Here is a 19,440-nt window from a genome sequence, read left to right on the forward strand (position 1 = left end):
GGACAGCTGGAACTGACAACCGGAAGCGGCAGATTCAAACCACTACAAATGCCAGAGGAAAGATCACAGAAGCGCTTCACAGGAGGCTCCCAAGCACTGAGGATGTCACCTAGACAGGGGACGAAACGTCTGCAACGCAACTTCCCAGCTCGGCGAACAGAACCACAACAATGAGCACCCGAGCTACAAATCTTCTCACAGACTTTGAACACCCTTCTTCCAACTACAAGATTCACTAATGAGCAAGGCAATGCTAACCTCTATCCCTACCAAATAAACCTTTGAGATTTGATTTGGAGAAACCTTCAAATGTTGCTCTAAGGTCTGAAGAAGGGTCACTGGACTCGAATCATTAACTCTATTTCTCTCTCTCCACAGATGCTGCCAAACCTGCAGAGTTTCTCCAACCATTCCTGTATTTATTTGATTGCACTAGGGCAAGGAGTTTAACAGTATTGGTTGCTAAATGTCTCTTCTGCATCACATTGTGAGATTTCTATGTATTGTTCATCAGCTTATGAATCACCATTTATGAAACCATCATTGACACATCCAGTGCAACACCGATGCAAATCATCAGTCAGATTACATCTCCTTAAACTGGTGCTTGTAAATTATTTCCAAGTGCAAAGCCCTTAAAACAGGAGCAAAACATAAAAGGAAAACACAATCATTCTTTTATCCAATTGTCATGGTTTAACACAGTGCAGATCATAAACTGAAACTGCCACCTATTGAAATATTACCATATAATGGTTGACTTACTTTAATTATACTGGAAAATACACAACTATTTCATGCTGCCAAAGATTACAACCCTGTGCCAGATTGATTAAAGTTCATCCAGTGATAGTCAGCAAGATACTTATACATCCCTTTGCCTTATTTTTCTGCACAGTGCTGTGTGTTATGACATGGAGTAAAATCCCCTGCTAATTTAAACCAGCAACACAGAAAAGATTTAGCCCATGTGGTAATCTGTGAAAATTCGAGTGGTTAAGAACTATTTAAAGTAAATATTAATAACTTTATTTCTTAAAGTATAACAGAGATTAATTAACTAATAACTATTTACAACTCCTTCCTTTGACCTATCATTTAGTTTCCTTCTATAATACTAGTCCAATAAAACCCCTGAGTAAGATTTACCAAAAATTCAAATTTCAAAACCAGACAGCTGTCGAATCTTCCCTGTGTATCTTCCACTGGAGATTTTCTTCTTAGGATTTCTTTTTCTCAAATCAATGTACCTTAAAGAGAGCTGTGTTTCAGGCAGTCTGTATATTCTGGTGGCTTGGCAGTTCTCCCCCAACTATTCAATTTTTCCCTGGTCTTATACCCCCAATGCATCAGATTGTGTCACTGGCTTTTAATATCATCAATATACTAAATTCAAACTTGATTGGAGTTTGGTATTTTTTGGGGTATAATTTAAACTGATTGGCTGAATTTGAATTTGTTTTTGTCTCCAGGCAACCAGCTACACTAGCTGCTGGACCAAAAGGTTACATTATATCCTGTTCAGAACACTTGGTGCTGTCAGGTAGTTCTGCTAGCTTTTAACTTTCTGAAGGGTACGGTACACCCATATCTTCATAACATGTGTCAGTTGTATAACCTCACATTGACACTTGGCTTTAATATTAACCCTTTTGGAAAAGGGAATAACATTTTCACAACACGTCAGTCAGATGGCCCACGACTTTGGAAAGGGTGTAGAAGAGAGTTGCTGCAATTGTACCAGGAATGAGGGGCTTGAGTTCTGGAGAGTCTGGGATGTTCTTCTTGGGCAGAGAAGATTATAGGGACCTTTACAGAATTGTCCAAATTCCGAATGATTTCACTAAATTCAGTAAAGAGAAATCGTTTTCAGTAACTAAAAGATATACAGATGCAAGATTAAAAATAGAAGTTGCTGGAAAAACTCAGCAGGTCTGGCAGCATCTGTGAAGAGAAATCAAGAGTTAACATTTTGGGTCTGGTGACCCTTCCTCAGAATGGATGGTGGGTGAGAAAAAGTTGATTTTTGTGCAGAATATAGAGTGGGGGGAGGGGATAAGGAGTAAACGGTGGGTGGAGATAGAGCCTAAAGAGAGAGGAGCAATTGGACAGACAAGGGAGTGAATCACAATCTGGCCAGGAGGGTGAATAGCTGTTAATGGGGGCTGTTAGTGTCTAACAATGGGTGGCGTGTAATAGCTGTCCATGCGATAAACAAGGCCTGGAGTGCGGGGAGGAGGAGAAAGTGAGGATTACAGATGCTGGAGAGTCAGGGTCAAAAAGCATGGCACTGGAAAGGTACAGGAGGTCAGGGGACATCCGAGGAGCAGGAGAGTCGATGTTTGGGGCATAAGCCCTTCATCAGGAGTTCCTGAGCTTCACTGGAGCACTGCAGCAAGCCTGATTCAGAGATATTGGCCAGGTTTAGGAGGTTACAGATTTAAGAAATTGGCACAAGAGCCTGAGGGAAGAAGAGGAACCAATTGTTGAACAAAAACAGAAAGTGCTTGAGAAATGTAGCTGGTTCAGCAGCATCTGCAGAGAGAGAGAGAAACAGAGTTAATGTTTCAAATCCAGTTCTAATGAAGGGTCAGACCAGATCTGAAACATTCACACACTCTCTCTCTTTACTGAATACTGAATGGACTCACAAACTTTTAACATTCACCTGTACCTGTGTTTTTATTTTTGCCGCTGTTTACCTGTTATTTACTATCTATGTGACTTAACTCTGTGATCTGCCTGTATTGCTCGCAAGACAAAGCTTTTCACGGTGCCTCGGTACACGTGACAATAAATTCAATTCAATTCTTTCTCTCTCTGCAGATACTGCTGGACCTGCTCAGTTTCTCCAGCACTTTCTGATTTTTTTTGTCAGTTTTCCAGCAACCGGAGTTCTTTGGTTTTGTATTAGACCAGTTTATAAGTTGAGTTTTTTTAATACTTTAAGAAAGGTCATTACGATCTGGAGTGAGCTGCCTTGAAATGCTGGGGAAATAGATTCAGCAGAAACTTTCTTGAAGAATGCTTCAGGAAAAACGCATGAAGAGGAAATAATTGTCAAGCTATGGTGGAAGAGGGAGACGTGAGAGCTTGTTCAAAGGGTTGGAACAGGCATGATGGCTCTGATGGTCTTCTCCTCTGTTGGGTAACTATATAAAGTGTGGGTTCATCGAGGGTCCCGTCGTCAACATGTCAACTAAACACAATTTGGAGTTGCCAGTGTTGGACTGGGGTGGATAAAATTAAGAATCACACACCACCAGGTTAGAATCCAACACCTGACAAAGGAGCAGCGCTCCAAAAGCTAGTGTGTTTCCAACTAAACCTGTTGGACTATAACCGGGTGTTGTGTGATTTTTATGTTTGCCCACTGAACACGGTTAATGGTCAATGCTAACTTAAATATTCAGCCCAGAGAAGGCAGATATATAAACATTGGAGAGGGATTGTTATCTGATCATATAACTATGGCCCAGGTTAGTGAGGTATAGCTGAACAGCTGGAGCCCAAGTCTCTAAGGGGTATCATAAGGCCTTGGTACGGGAGAGACTGTCAGTGTAGGCAGGATGTCGGTGCATCAAGGGGAGGGCCACTGTGCTTTCAGGGGTCTCAGGGTCGTATCAGGGGTGGAGTGGGGCAGGGGAAGTGAGGAGGATGGTTCCTGTTCTCCCAGGTGTTGAGGACGGGGGGAGGAGGTGCTATGTTCCCAGGGGCATGGGGTAGTGGGGCTGCTGTGCCCTGAGGGAGTGGGGGTGAGTCAGGGAGTGGGGGGGGGCGTGTTGCTCTGCAGCAGGGAGTGGGGGGTCAGGGAGTGTGGCGGGTTGTTGTGCCTTGAGGGGATGGGGGTCACGGGGTAGGGGATCAGGGGTTTGGGGTCACGGGGTGGGGCTATGGCTTGTGTTCCCACAGTCTGGGTCAGGAGCAGCCCCTTGTCTGACCCTGCACTTCATGTGAGCATGACTGCAGCAATGAGGTTCCATTTATTATACTCTGTGAAAATCAAAGAAAGTTATTTATTTTCTTGATTTATTTCCAACCCTGCACACTGCACCTTCCTCGAGATGATTGAACTAATGGCTGAGCTGTTTCTGTCCAAACTGAGCAGAGTGATTACGGCTCGAAGCAGCAACTGAGAGAGTGGTGCGACTGCAGGCAGGGAATGATGGCCATCTTTTGTTCGCTTAAGCAGCTGCTTGGTTTTAATGTGGAGGTTGAAAGGATGGGGGAGATTGGAGAGTGTGGGGGTGTCATTGAGGGTTCTGCCACCTCCTGCTTCCATCAGGGTGATATACTTTCAGCGCCTTAAAGCAGCTGTGATTGTTGAACTTGGTCTGAGAGTCCGAAGGCAAGATCATCTCTGCAGACACAAGCACAAAGGTCTAAGCTGACCACAGAGGCACTGTAGCACTGCCAGCTGTAACAAACCAAGACCCTATTCGGCCCACACAGGAGGAGGTCATATACGAGGTCAACCAGGGCCAGACAGAGGACTGTGGAGGAGATTGTATTTGTATTTGTTGACCACCTCGCCCTCTTCCACAGCCACAATCGGGCCCAAGTGTCCTCAGAGATGGTGCATGTGGTGTCCACTAACACCTTCAAGGCATTTCGAGAGAGAGAGGTGGGTACTGCAGGGGCTGGAGACACCATCTCCCCCTCCAACATGAGCTTGATTTGTCCCCTTTCGCTTGTTCACCCCCTTCTTCGTTTTTTTTTGTTATTAGATCATAAGACATAGGAGTAGAAATTAGACCATTCAGCCCATTGATTCAGCTCCACCATTAAATCATTGGCGGATAAGTTTCTCAATCCCTTTCTCCCTATAACCCTTGATCCCTCTTACAACCAACAATCCATCTCCCTCCGGCTTAAATATATTGACCTGGCCTCCACTGCCTTCTGTGGCAATGAATTCCATCGATTCCCCACTCTCTAGCTGAAGAAGTTTCTCCTTCTCTCCGTTCTAAAAGGGTCTTCCCTTTACTCTAAGGCTATGCCCTCGGGTCCTAGTCTCTCCTACCAATGGAAACACCTTCCCAACACCCACTCTGTCCAGGCCTTTCAGTACGCTGTTGTTATCGTTGCAATGAACCTTGAGGACTGTGTCTATAATTTGCAATTGAGTGATTTGGTAAATTAGTTGGTGGATTTATTGATCAAAATAACTGCTGGGTTCTTGTCTAGCAGGGGGCTGTCTTCCAGACAGGGACTGAGTCCAGAAGGGAATTGTGGAAACCACAGACTTATCATAAAATCCTTGGAAATCTCAGAAAGCCTTTTTCTGCCTATTTCACCACACAGACATTGGTCTGTTAAACATAGCCTTGCAATGTTAAACTAACCCACCTGTCAGAAACCAGAGGGAACAAACACAAAGGATGCTGGAGAAACTCAGCACATCTGGGCTATCTCTGTGGACAGTGAAACAGAGTAAATTTTTCAAGTCAAGTATAACTCCCCCTCAGTTCTGAAGAACAATTATACCAGACTTACAACATTAATTCTGCTTCTCTCTCCACAGATGCTGCTAGACCTGCTGAATTTCCCCAACATTCTCTGTGTTTGTTTCCGATTTCCAGCATCCACAACATTTTGCCTTCATTCAGGAAAACTGAGAGGACTGGATGTAACATTAATTTTACAGAGCACCCAAGTTTTATTCTTCCTTGATGTTGAGGGAGATAAATCTTAACAGGGATATTAAAAAAAAGGTATCCTCTTAACACGCACTGGAGAGTTAGGTTAAAAATCCTCCCGGGCTCGGAGTATCTTTGATAAGGTGGGCATTTCCTGCCCTGAAACTGATGTTATCTCACGCTTCAGCCAACCCTCAATGGTCCCACTGCGCAGTACCCAGATTTATTGCGATTAATACATGTCACACAAAGCTGGGCCTTTATATTTTGACAAAGGATGCAAATGGAATTCTTGGCATGGCTGACATTTGTGAAATAAATGTACACTCTGATGTAACAAATTGTCATGGGTTGCTGCGTGACAGATAGAACGTGTAACTGATGCAAGCCATTCGACTGAGGACTTAGAAATGTAACAGGAACTGGACAATGTGGAAAATGAAAAAAGCAAAACCAGCTTCTGCAATAATCTATTTTTTACCTTCTTTTCCTCCTCTTGTACAACTGCATCAAGGTATCGGGGGATGTGAGATTCGTATTTCTGATCTTTATTCTTCATGTTCAGATTTTCACAATAAATAGTATTTTCCCTGAAGTACAAAACAAGCCATATATTTAGCTCACAGTTGTGAATATATCATGTTTCTGTCTATATGACACAGAATTGCACTGGAAACTGGATACCAGGCCCTAGAGTTTTGTATCACTGTGACTCCACATAAGTATCCTCTCATTCTCCACAGGTAATCTTCAAATCCTTTCCCCTGCTGAATGGTGAGATCAGAGTCGGGGAATGTTGGGAGTGATGGGGGGGTGCAGCAATGGGTTTGAAGGGGGAGGTCATGTTCAATTAGGGTCAGGAGGTCAAGGGTCAGGTAAGGGGTTGGGGGAAGGTAGATGATCATGGGTGGCTGTTAGGAGGTGGTGTGGGGAGGTGGTGTGTAGGGGTGTTGGGGGGTGAGGAGCGCAGGGTCAGTGGTGTACTGAGGTGAAGGCCCTGGGGTTACCCTGAAGCTAGAACAGGTAACTTTCCTTCAGTAATTATGCAGATAACTCTGTTGGACACCTCCGAAATCTTCAACCCCCAACTCAGATCTGAAGACCTTTTCAGAGCGTTCCCAACATGGGGTAATTGGTCCATCAGCAGTATACCCTTCCCAGGTTAATTCCTCTGAAGTCAGGCTTTCAGGACCTCGGGAGTGTACCTTCTAGGCCTCATTGCTGCAGAGACTGTCAAGACCCTGGGCTATGTTTCAGATCTGGCATCTCTCATTTGAGCCATCTGTTAAACTTTTCTGATGACAGCTCATCAACTTGAAACATTAACTCTTTTTTCTCTCCCTCTCTCTCTCTTCACAGACTCTGCCAGACCTGCAGAGTATTTCTGTTTTAATAACTGCAGTATTATCCATCCATAAAATTATTCTCCCCTGTGTCTGCGTGGGTTTCCTCCGGGTGCTCCGGTATCCTCCCACAGTCCAAAGATGTGCAGGTCAGGTGAATTGGCCATGCTAAATTGTCCGTAGTGTTAGGTAAGGGGTAAATGTAGGGGTATGGGTGGTTTGCCCTTCGGCGGGTCGGTGTGGACTTGTTGGGCCGAAGGGCCTGTTTCCACACTGTAAAGTAATCTAATCTAAAAATCAACACCAGTGATTTGATTCCTGCTTTTTTTGCAATGGCCTACTAACCTGTGTCAATCTCTTTAATAATTTCAAATCAAATCCAAGTCCTCCAGTTAAAATCACACTGTGCAGAATTACCTGCAAAACTCTCTTGCTGTACTCCCTTTAACGGTAACGGTTGTTGCAGTAATCGAGTGTTAATGCTAAGGTCTACTCCCAGCTCACTGGAAGACTATCAGATGATGCACTCAGCTTCAAGCAGAGTATTGCTCTCTACAGCTGACAGAGATACCTTCATTCAAAATCTGATAAGGTTAAACTGCAATTGATCATTCTGACTGAAATAACCCCACAGAGGCCGGTACCCCATCACCAAGTCCCCCTTTATTTACATGGGGAGAGCCCTTGACACTGATCCAGCTCCCTCAGAGCCAGCTCTCAGAGTGAACAGAACCACTGACACACCTGTTTATATCTGTCAGCCAGGGCTCCCTGATTGGATCAGATTAACAGCCCCATATTCTATGAGGTCCACCTGTGGCTGACCTCATTACACCCGCTACACTGACTTTGCACCTCATGTGTTTAATGCAGTCTTGTTCATGGCTTGGTTGCTGTTTCTCCCTACAGCCCAGGCACCTGACGTGGCCTCAGTTTAATGTTTTATTTCAGAGACAGACCCTCTGACAGTGCAGCACCCCATCAGCACTAACACGGTCAGCCGAGATTACACAACCAAGGCCGTGGAATGAGGATTAACACAGGAACTTGAGCAACACCACCCCAGCAACAACTGACAGAGAGATTAGAGATGGACCAGATCGGAAGGGATGGGGGGATTATCTTCTCTCTATTATTGTTTTCCTCAGTGCAGTCCTCCAAGGCTTGATCATGGTGTAGACTCTGAAATCGGAAGTCAATGTTGAGAAAGAGTCAGCACACTGATCAGTGTGTGTGAACCCTCAGCAAAGGTGTGGGGAAGGCAACCATGGTTTAGAAGTAGATTATATATGTTTGTCCCGACCACTTATAAAGAGTATAGCTGAGTGACGGACAATAGCTAACATAACACAGGTTGTGCTATTGCAGTGTTCCAATCCATTAAATGTGCATTGCTTCACAAAGACTGGCATCATTTAAACTCAGTGCCATTGTTGAATATAATCTGTAATGCCCAAGCGTCTTGAGATGCAATTATCATGACCATACCACTGAGCTAGAATGTCTGCATTCAAGTCTCAACTTGGGAAGAAATGGCCCTGGAGGTGTGTCATAGCATGTCTAAGTAAGTTGATTTTTATAGGGGATTCCTGTGTTTCGTCGGAATGCCCTCTCTGGGTGGCACAAGGATCATGGCAACACCACTTCACTGCCAGGAGATGGATGGCAGTTTCCATTCCAACTGGATAGAGAGTGGTAAAGACAAGCCAGGGAACTATAGACCGGTGAGCCTGACCTCGGTGGTGGGCAAGTTGCTGGAGGGAATCCTGAGGGACAGGATGTACACGTATTTGGAAAGGCAAGGACTGATTCGGGATAGTCAACATGGCTTTGTGCGTGGGAAATCATGTCTCACAAACTTGATTGAGTTTTTTGAAGAAGTAACAAAGAAGATTGATGAGGGCAGAGCAGTAGATGTGATCTATATGGACTTGAGGCGATCACACTGTCAACAGTGAATACAGTAGACTGGATTGAATGAAGTGCAGGTAAATCGCTCCTTCGTGGGGAAGGTAGGTCTGTGGTCTTCGACAGCAACATACAGTCAGATGGGCCAATGGGCTGAGAAGTGGCAGATGGAGTTTAATTCAGATAAATGCGAGGTGCTCCATTTTGGGAAAGCAAATCTTAGCAGGACTTATACACTTAATGGAAGGTCCTAGCAAGTGTTGCTGAAAAATGAGACCTTGGAGTGCAGGTTCATAGCTCCTTGAAAGTGGAGTCGCAGGTAGATAGGATAGTGAAGAAGGCGTTTGGTATGCTTTCCTTTATTGGTCAGAGTACTGAGTACAGGAGTTGGGAGGTCATGTACAGGACATTGGTAAGGGGTGCAATTCTGGTCTCCTCCCTATCAGAAAGATGTTGTTAAACTTGGAAGGGTTCAGAAAAGATTTACAAGGATGTTGCCAGGGTTGGAGGATCTGAGCTACAGGGAGAGGCTGAACAGGCTGAGGCTGTTTTTCCTGGAGCGTCGGAGGCTGAGGGGTAACCTTATCGAGGTTTAAAAAATTATGAGGGGCATGGAAAGGATAAATAGACAAAGTCTTTTCCCTGGAGTTGAGGAGTCCAGAACTAGAGGGCATAGGTTTAGGGTGAGAGGGAAAAGATATAAAAGAGACCTAAGGGGCAACTTTTTCACACAGAGGGTGGTACGTGTATGGAATGAGCTGCCAGAGGAAGTGCTGGAGGCTGGTACAATTGCAACATTTAAGAGGCATTTGGATGGGTATATGAATAGGAAGGGTTTGGAGGGATATGGGCTTGGTGCTGGAAGGTGGGACTGGTTTGGGTTGGGATATCTGGTCGGCATGGACGGGTTGGACCGAAGGGTCTGTTTCCATGCTGTACATCTCTATGACTCTATGACACTATAAGCCAGCCCTGAGCTACTGAGTGAAGCAGCTGCTTCTTGTCAGGCAATGAGGATATCCTCAGCACTACCACCCATACTACTGCCTGCCCTCATCCCCAAACGCCAACCCCCAACTCAGGCCAGAGCCACTCTCACTCTCTCTCTCACCCAGCTTGAGCAGCTACCCGCCTGCACTCTTCAATGGTTGTCACCTCTTTGCCAGCCTTTGCTCATCTCCCTCACTCACGCCCTTTGACCCCTCTCATGGGCTTTGCCCCTGCTCTCAATTCTCAGCCCCCATGGATATATGGGAATTCGACCGTAGTCAGCATGTGCAGCCAGCGACACTATTACAGAGGGAACACAGTGATGTCAGCCACACTCACACTGATTCATTCTGGCTTAGTGGCATCTGTTTCCAGTTACTGACTTCACCAGAACCATTCAAGTTAGCACAGGTGACCATTTTGACAGCCAGCTTTGAGCTTATATCAATTACCCCAACAATAAAAGCTATAACCCCAAATCATGTGGAGTATTTTAGAAGATCTAACTGTTTCAAAAGTGCTGAACATTAATACAGTGCTATTGTGTTTGCACAGCACACCTTACCAGGGTACATGCTAATGAGAAATGCCAGAACAATTGAAGCTATTCAACTCTGAGAGTGACACCAGTTCAAACTCATGATGACTACAGGTCCATTTTCTGGCCAAAAAGGGAAAGTTGTGCACCTTAACCTTGGATTTTTAACACATCAAGAAACCACACAGTACTATAAATTCAAAGGTATCACAGAATCCCTACAGTGCGGAAGCAGGCCATTCAGCCCATCAAGTCCACACTGACCTTCGAAACAGCATCACACCCAATCCCCGGGACCCTGCATTTCCCACAGCTAAACCACCTGACCTATACATCTTTGGACTGTGGGAGGAAAACAGAGCACCCAGAGTAAACTCCATGCAGACACGGGGAGAATGTGCAAACTCCACACACACAAGTCACCCAAGGCTGGAATCAAACCTGGGACCCTGCTGCTGTGAGGCTGCAGTGCTAACCACTGTGCCACCATGCAACCTATAGAATTGAACTGTGTTGTATATCTAATATCAGGGGTATCAGGGGTTATTGTAATAAATATTCGGCAATTTATAGACAACAAAGAAATAGTATTTAATAGTGCTGCAAGAAACACTATACTGACTTCAGGAGATCATACGTCCCCGGTCCAGGGCCTTCACGAATTTTAAAATCAATGCGTTTCGATGTGCGGTTACCAAAATGCACTCCTTTGTACTGCCGAGTCGGGTATGGCTCATTCTGAAACAAAAGGATTAACAAAAACTCTGCCTTAGTCTTCCTTCTTTAGAATAAATATCATTAACATCATGATGACAGATTAAGCACCCCTGTAAAGTCTTACACCAATATTATCTCTCAGCAACATCAGAAAAACAGATTATCAGATGGTGACCCCACTGGAGCGAGCTTGCTGTGTGGTAATTGATTGCCTGTACTTCATAGTAACAATATGCTTCATTGAGTGTGGAGGGCATTGGGACAACGTGAGGGTGCTAAGTAAATGCAATGTTATCAGTGACTTGGAGACAGTGTGGATGCTAGAAGTGAGAGTCAATAAATGTAAAGCTGGAAAAGCACTGCAGGTCAGCCAGCACCCGAGGGATATGCTTTTCTCCAGCTTCACACCTGCTGGCCAATGCTATCAGTGAGCCAAGTGCCTGTTCCTTTGCTGCTGAGTGGGGCATATACATTGGCCAAAACACTGGATGAACTCCCTGACGGTGTCAATGGATCTTTTTATTTCCACCTGAGGGGAGTGGAGCAGAGAGACAGAGATGCTTCAAATTTAACTTTACGCCCAGAAGATTTCACCTCTGACAGTGTGGCTGTATTGCTGAGAGAACCAGCAGAAATATTATGCTTAAATCTCTCAATAATATTTAAACCCACACCCTTCAAAGTGTGAACAGCATAGAATGATACCTGAGCTCCATGGGTTAAGGTACAAGGATAGGGTCTAATTTCCTAGAATTTGAAAATTTGCACGTTCTCCCATGTCTGCATTGGTTTCCTCCAGGTACTCCGATTTCTTCCCATGGATTGGCCTTGCTAAATTGTCCCATGCTGCCCAGGAATGGGTAGGTTAGTCACCAGAAATGTTACAGAGAATAAGCTTAGGGGGGGATGAGTCTGTGTGGGGTGCTCTTCAGAGGGTTGGCGCGGACTCAATGAGCTGAATCAAGATTAGAGTGGTGCTGGAAAAGCACAGCAAGTCAGGCAGCATCTGAGGAGCAGGAAAATCGACGTTTCAGACAAAAGCCCTTCATGAGGAATGAAGGGCTTCATTCCTCATGAAGGGCTTTAGCCCGAAACTTTGATTTTCCTGCTCCTCGGATACTGCCTGACTTGCTGTGCTTTTCCAGCACCACTCTAATCTAGACTCTGATCTCCAGCATCTGCAGTCCTCACTTTTGCCTCAATGGGCTGAATGGTCTGCTTCAGCACTATAAGGATTCTATAGATTATGTAATTCAGCACCAACTTCGTTGAAGTTTTCAAGATGTGAAGGAGAAAAGATCAGGTTTATTGGGAGAAACTATTTCCACCGGTCTGGGAATATAGAACAAATTAGCACTGGACATTTCACACACAAATGGAATTCTCTTGTACAAATGTCAATTGATGCTAAAACAATTAGTAACTTTAAAATGGAGATGGATAGATTTTTGCCAAAGATACTTTGAAGGGACATGTGGAGTTAGAACATAGATGCACCATGATCTTACTAATGGTGAAATAAGGTGAAGGGAATGCATCACTTTCTCCTGTTCCTTTGATCCTAACCTTCTGCATGGAACATGAACATGCCACACGGATCACCCCAACACAAACTGAAATGAATTACCATCTTAGTGCCTAGCCCATAAGCACAATGATGTGTGTGTGTGTGTGTGTGTCCATATCAACCATTGTCAAATGGTGGAGCAAACCCAATTGGACAAATAGCCTAAGTTTGCTCCAATAGCTTATTTCTTACCATATAAGGTAATGGCTCCAAACGGGTTAATGTTGGAGATTGCATTAAATTCCACCCAACCTGGTGATATCTTATTCTCTTGGGTGGGATAAGGCAGAACAGCTTAACATCAGAGACTGTTATCCTGGGAACAGTGTCTAACTTATTCACATGACTTGTGCCTAATTCCTAACACGCAATAAACCATGTCTTTTTTAAATCAAAGTTTCTTCTCGTTAAGCTTCGTGGTGACAATGAACTATCCCAGGCCCAAGCTGGTCATACCTGGCAACACCACACACACTGCATCCCAAAGCAACATACTCTTCACTATCACTACAGTCCAAACTCCCTCAAGTCAATCCAAAGTGTTGAAATTGTGCTGTTTAACTACCCCAAGGGTGCCCAGCATTGACAAGGGGAATGTGAAAGAAGTTGCCTTTGTGTCCTGACTCTGCATCCACAAACAATTTCAGGGTTTCGCTAATTGTAAGGATGTTTTTAAAAAGCTGCTCCTGATTGCAAAGCAATCAATTCTGCTCTGCCTCAAGAAATACCCAATAATGTTGAAACCTCACTTTGAAACTAATTATTGGAATCCTCGTGAACCATCTCATACTGTGTGAACATATAATGGAAACTAGTTTTAATAAAAAGACAGACATGCATTTTTTAATTTCCCAGGGAAGAAATGTTAATTATTAAGGGACATAGGTTTAAGCTAGAAGGGGATAAGTTTAAAGGAAATGTGTGAGAGAAGGTTTTTTTTTTACACAGAGGGTGGTGAGTGCCGGGAATGCACTGCCGAAAGAGGTACAATAGCAACATTTAAGAGGCATCTTGACAGATACACAAATCAGCAAGGAATCGAGGGATACTGACCACATGGAGGCAAAAGGCTTTAGTTTAGAAAGGCATCATGTGTCGATACAGATTTGGTGGGCCGAAGGGCCTGTTCCTGTACTGTTCTTTGTTCTATTACCTGGGTTTCTGGATTAATGTCTGGGACACATGCTCCCAACAACCCCTCTGTCCTGTGGCCAACCACTTCAACTCCCCCTCCCACTCAGCCGAGGACATGCAAGTCCTGGGCCTGCTCCACCGCCAAACTCTAGCCATCCGACGCCTGGAGGAAGAACACCTCGTCTTCCATCTTGGGACCTCCAAATACATGACATCAACATCAACTTCACTAGTTTCCAAATCTCCCCTTCTTCCAACCCATCCTAGATTAACCCCTCCAACTTGGCACCACCCTCTTGAAGTGTCCTACTTGTCCATCTTCCTTCCCACCTCTCCACTCGACCCTCCCTCCAACCTATGACCATCACCCCCCTCCTGCATCTACCAATCGCCTTCCCAGCTACCCTCCCCCCAATCCCGACATTCCTGATAAAGGGCTTATGCCCGAAACGTCGACTCTCCTGCTCCTTGGGTGCTGCCTGACCTGCTGTGCTTTTCCAGAGCCACACATTTTGACTCTGACAGTTCAGCATCTGCAGTCCTCACTTCCTCTCAGGTTCTGAATTAATAATCTAACGATAACAGGCTATCTCTTCCCCTGCAAGACATGGGGCCTTTCATGACTTCCAGAAATCTCAAAGCACGTAACAGCTAAGGACACACTTTTTGTAGTCCAGTCACTGCTGTAGTGTGGGAAACGCAGCAGCCAATTCGCACACAGCAAGATCCCACAAACAGCAAAGACCAAACAGTGTTTTGATCGTGTCGACTGAAGAATGACACGGGGGAGAAGCTCCCTGCACTTCTTCCCGATAGTGCTGTGGGGTCTTTCACATTCATTCCAGTGCAGCATTTCAATGGAGTGTGAACTTTGATTTTTGTGTTTAAATCCTGATGAACCCAATATTCTGTTGTACCAAGGTAATTGTGCTGTCAAGTAAGCAATGGCTGATACTTAAACAAACACAGTAGTTGCTGTCTTCATTATTTCTTAATGTTGCTAGGGGTGGAGGATTTGAGCTATAGAGAGAGGCAGAATAGGCTTGGGCTGTTTTCCCTGGAGCGTCAGAGGCTGAGGGGTGACCTTATAGAGGTTTACAAAATCATGAGGGGCATGGATAGGATGAATAGACAAGGTCTTTTCTCTGCGGGTGGGGGAATTCAGAACTAGAGGGCAAAGGTTTAGGGTGAGAGGGGAAAGATTTAAAAAGAGACCTAAGGGGTAACATTTTCATGCAGAGGGTGGGGCTTGTATGGAATGAGCTGCCAGAGAAAGTGGTGGAGGCTGATACAATTACAACATTTAAAAGGCATCTGGATGGGTATATGAATAGGAAGGGTTTAGAGGGATGTGTGCAAGTGCTGGCAAATGGGACTAGACTCGTTTAGGATATCTGGCCGTTATGAATGAGTTGGACTGAAGGATCTGTTTCCACGCTGTACATCTCTGTGACTCTATGACGCTAAATAAATAATGGAACCCTAAAAACAGCAAGTGTAGCTACTCCTGGAGTTACAACCACCCGACAGCTTTCCTTTAACCTACATATTTATAAAATCTGGTTGAATCACATATGATCTTGAGGGATCTGGATAGGATGTATATTGTGCAAATAGTTCCTCTTCCCCAGGAGACTAGCAGTCCTGATTAAAAAATAAGTTTCTCTTTTAAAGCAGAGATGAGAAAATTTATCCCAGTTGGAATACTGGGAATAGTTTTGGACTCCTTATTTAAGGAAAGATACCCTGGCATTGGAGGTGGACCAGAGGAGGTTCACCAGCCTCTGGGCACTGATGGATTTCCTTAAAAATGGGTTGGGTCGTTTGGGCTTGTACTCAATGGAGTTTAGGGGAATGAAAAGAGATCTTATTGAAACATAAACTGAGGGCTTGACAGGGAGGATGAGGAGAGACTGCTCCCCCTTGTGGGAGAATCTCGGACCAGAGGGTATAATCCCAGAACAAGGGATTACACATTTAAAACAGAAATGAGGAAGAGCTTTTTTCTCTCAGAATCTGTGGAATTCTTTATCACAAAGGGCTGCTGAGGTTGGGTCATTACTTATATTCAAGGCTGAGATGGACGGATTTCTAAACGGGTAAAAGAACCAAGGGTTGTGGGGAAAGGCAGGAAAGTAGAGTTGAGGCTGATCAAATCAGCCACGATCTCATTGAATGGTGGAACAGATTTGATGGGCTGAATAGGCAGAAGTGAGGACTGCAGATGCTGGAGATCAGAGTCAAGATTAGAGTGGTGCTGGAAAAGCACAGCAGGTCAGGCAGCATCCGAGGAGCAGGAAAATTGACGTTTCAGGCAAAAGCCCTTCATCAGGATTAGGGTTTTTGCCCGAAACGTCGATTTTCCTGCTCCTCTGATGCTGCCTGACCTGCTGTGCTTTTCCAGCACCACTCTAATCGCGATGGGCTGAATGGCATGCTGCTGCCCTCACATCTTATTAAACTGTGAAATTCTTTGGAGGCCTGTACATGGAATTAATTTTAAGATGAATTAGATTTGTGATAGACCAGGGAGTCAAGGGTTATGGGGACAGACGGAACAGTATAGCTGAGACCACAAGTGATTTAGTTAAGGTCGTACTGAATGATGGAGCAGGCTTGAGGGGTCGAAATGCCCATTCTGCTCCTATGCTCAAGAAACATTATTTTTATTTAAAGATCAGAATTTACTCTGTGACTTTTTTTCCTCCCAGACAGCACATAACAACAGAGTTACAGCCAAGATGTAGCAGGAACATGACCAAAGGGTTGATCGCAAAGTTTAATTTTAAGGAGAAAAGAGAGAGAGAGAGAGTAGAGAAGTTTTGGCAGGGAATGGTCTCAAAGGTAATTTATTTATTCATGCCCACCATTCCTTCAGGAATTATTATTGTATCTAATTTCAAACAGGAGCAGTTTTGTAAGCTTGGCTCCTTAGATAACACAATATTAACAAGAAACATAACTTCAAGGCCCTTTGTCTGCTGCCCTCAGTATTGATTACCGCACTTGAAACTAAAACCACTGGATTATAAATAATGCACATTGGCCAGTACTTTGGAGACCTTTCTGATCCTCAGGTAAGAATTCCCCATTTATCATTGGATTAAGAGCCTGTTAGAAAAACAAACATGACATACAATAATTAATGTTACCCTAATAATCCTAAATCACCGAATTCTTAATGCCTCAAAAATGCCATCACAAGGTCATCGCAGATTATAATTACTCATTTAGCTGATAAAATATGGTTTAATTGGAGTAAATTCATCTCGATCCTGCCTCATGTCTCTGGTGAAAGTTGCAATATAAATTTGCAAAAGAACTACTGATCTTCCCTCAGTCTGACAGCCAAATGGATGGGGTAGGTGCTTTGAAACCTTTTTTTAAAAAAATGACTGTGCACATAAATAAATGCAAAATAGGATACAGAATAAAGTACTCTCGGTGCTTTAATTCTCCAGTTAATGGGCTGTTTCTCTCTCATTATTTCTCACAGGTAGAGTGGAGAGGAAGCAATATTTCAAGGCCATCACTGACTTGATAAAAGGATATCGACAATTAAGTTGACTTTTCGGGTAACCTTTGAAGTGGTCTTTCCTAATGCAGTCCGCTACCTTGGAGCTGATTATGCAGTCGCATGGTTACAGAAACTGCAAATGCAGAAGAAACTAACTTCAACATTAAGTGCCAAAAGGAGAGATTTATGGCAAATATACTGACAATGTACTTACACATCCACATGCCCATTATAGGCCAGGATATGAAATGATCACACCTGTGGATCCCAGTTGCTCTTGGTGGTATTACCATTATGAATTGTTACAATAGAAAAGTTACTCAAACTTAAGGTCAGAACAAGGTTATAATCTATAAACATTTAACATTAATTCCCATTCTTCTTTGTGGAATGAATAATTTAATGTTTCAGATGAAATTTGACCATTACAAGGTTCTCAAGATCAATATCCTTTCTACATTGAAAGGTACCAGGGACAGGGGACTTGAGTTACACAGACAGACTGGAGAAACCAGGCTTGTCCTCCCTACAACAGAACAGATCAAAGGGAGATCTGATAGAGATGTTTAAAGCCAGAGATGAATTTGAAAGGGTAAATTCGGAAAAGCTGTTTCCACAGGTAGGAAAGGCAGTTACCAGAGGTCATGAGCAAGGTTTTTGTTTGTAGAAGGACTGGGTTTGGGAATATGCTGCCAGAAAAGCTGATTCATTTGGAACTTCCTGAAGAGAATCAGAAAAGTACTTGAAGGGTGAGGGTTCATAAGCCTATGTTTGGTGGAACAGCAAATGAGTGGTTTTTACATTTCAAAGAGACGGTACCAACATAACGGGCCAAATGGCCTCATTCATTCATGGTCTTCCTAAACATTAGCTCCATGTGAATCCTCAGCTGGTAGCACTCCTGATTACGGTTCTGTATGAGGCTGCTGTATGAAGCCACGCTCCAACGTTGGCAGTTTTAGGTTGACACTTCATTGCAGTCCTGACAAAGTTTGATGTTAGTGAGCTCCTGTCGATTTGGTTCAGTCACCACCGCCCCCCCCCCCCCCCCAATCTGCCACTTTGAACATTTGTCTTCTCCAATACACAGTGAAATCAGTGTGTACCATTTACAAAATGCACTGCAACAACATACACAGCCTCGTTAGACAGCATCTGCCAAACTCGTAACCTCTACCATCTGGAAGGACAAGGGCAGCAGATACATGCCACCCTGCAAGTTCCCTTCAAAGCCACTCACCATCTTGACTTGGAGATTTATCGCCATTCCTTCACTGTCGCATGGTCAAAATCCTGGAATTCCCTCCCTAAGGGCATTGTGGGTCTACCTCCAGCACATGTGCTGCAGCAGCTCAAGAAGGCTGCTCACCCCCACCTTCTCACGAGGCAACTAGGGACGGGCAGTAAATGCTGGCTCAGCCAGTGACACCCACATCCCACACATGAATAACAGCGCGCAGTATTTCCAATCAATGCATCGACTACCGAAAATCCTCATCCATCCATTGTCACCTCCAGACCTTGCAAAAGGTCATATACAAATATAAATGGCTTCAATAGTTCTGAACACTTTTGGAAACTACCTTATACATTGTCTTTTGTGTTACAAAAAAATACAGTCTGCAAGGTCATTCACATGCAAGAAAGTAAAAATGTTAAACTCAACGTGTGTCCATTCTGGGAGATCAATGGTTTACTGTTATTTATATGTTTCTATGGAACTGGTCACAGTTGCTGGAACTTTTATTTCCAGCTCTGTGTTATTGTTACACTTGCTCAATAACGCAAGAATGAAGTGAAAAGGAAAAACATATTCCTTTGACATATATATTTGAAGGGTTCACTTTGAAACACTACAGTGAAGGTTAACAAACTCCCAAAACATATGTTTTCATGAAGGCTACAAATGATGCCGATTAATAACAGACCTTCTCAGCCACCCCACTGTAAAGCAGACCCCTTCCCAAGGGTGGTGGGGAGGGGGTCCTCCATAAATCATGGAACTTCATATCGTGCTTAAGCTTTCCTCAAGGTCATTTCAAACACACACACAGACACACAGAGACACACACCCACCCTCTCTCATA

General features: G+C 44.1%; 1 protein-coding gene across 3 annotated transcripts in view; it reads right to left on the minus strand.

Annotated features, from left to right (window-relative positions):
- The window catches only part of stpg2 (sperm-tail PG-rich repeat containing 2), a 338,448-nt gene that overhangs the window by 274,974 nt on the left and 44,034 nt on the right, over window positions 1–19,440 (minus strand). For 2 of the 3 annotated variants that reach the window (XR_006309111.1, XM_043674437.1), the window contains exons 5-6: window positions 11,041–11,156; window positions 6,121–6,229 (exon numbers count right to left, since the gene is read on the minus strand). The exons of the other annotated variant lie outside the window; for it this stretch is intronic. Coding sequence is in view for 1 of the 2 variants with exons in the window: in XM_043674437.1 (XP_043530372.1) it covers window positions 6,121–6,229; window positions 11,041–11,156 (225 nt within the window). In the remaining variant the exon portion in view is untranslated. The remainder of the gene's footprint in view (window positions 1–6,120; window positions 6,230–11,040; window positions 11,157–19,440) is intronic. 3 annotated transcript variants of the gene reach the window in all.

Source organism: Chiloscyllium plagiosum, chromosome 32, assembly GCF_004010195.1.
Source record: "Chiloscyllium plagiosum isolate BGI_BamShark_2017 chromosome 32, ASM401019v2, whole genome shotgun sequence".
Classification (NCBI taxonomy): domain Eukaryota; kingdom Metazoa; phylum Chordata; class Chondrichthyes; order Orectolobiformes; family Hemiscylliidae; genus Chiloscyllium; species Chiloscyllium plagiosum.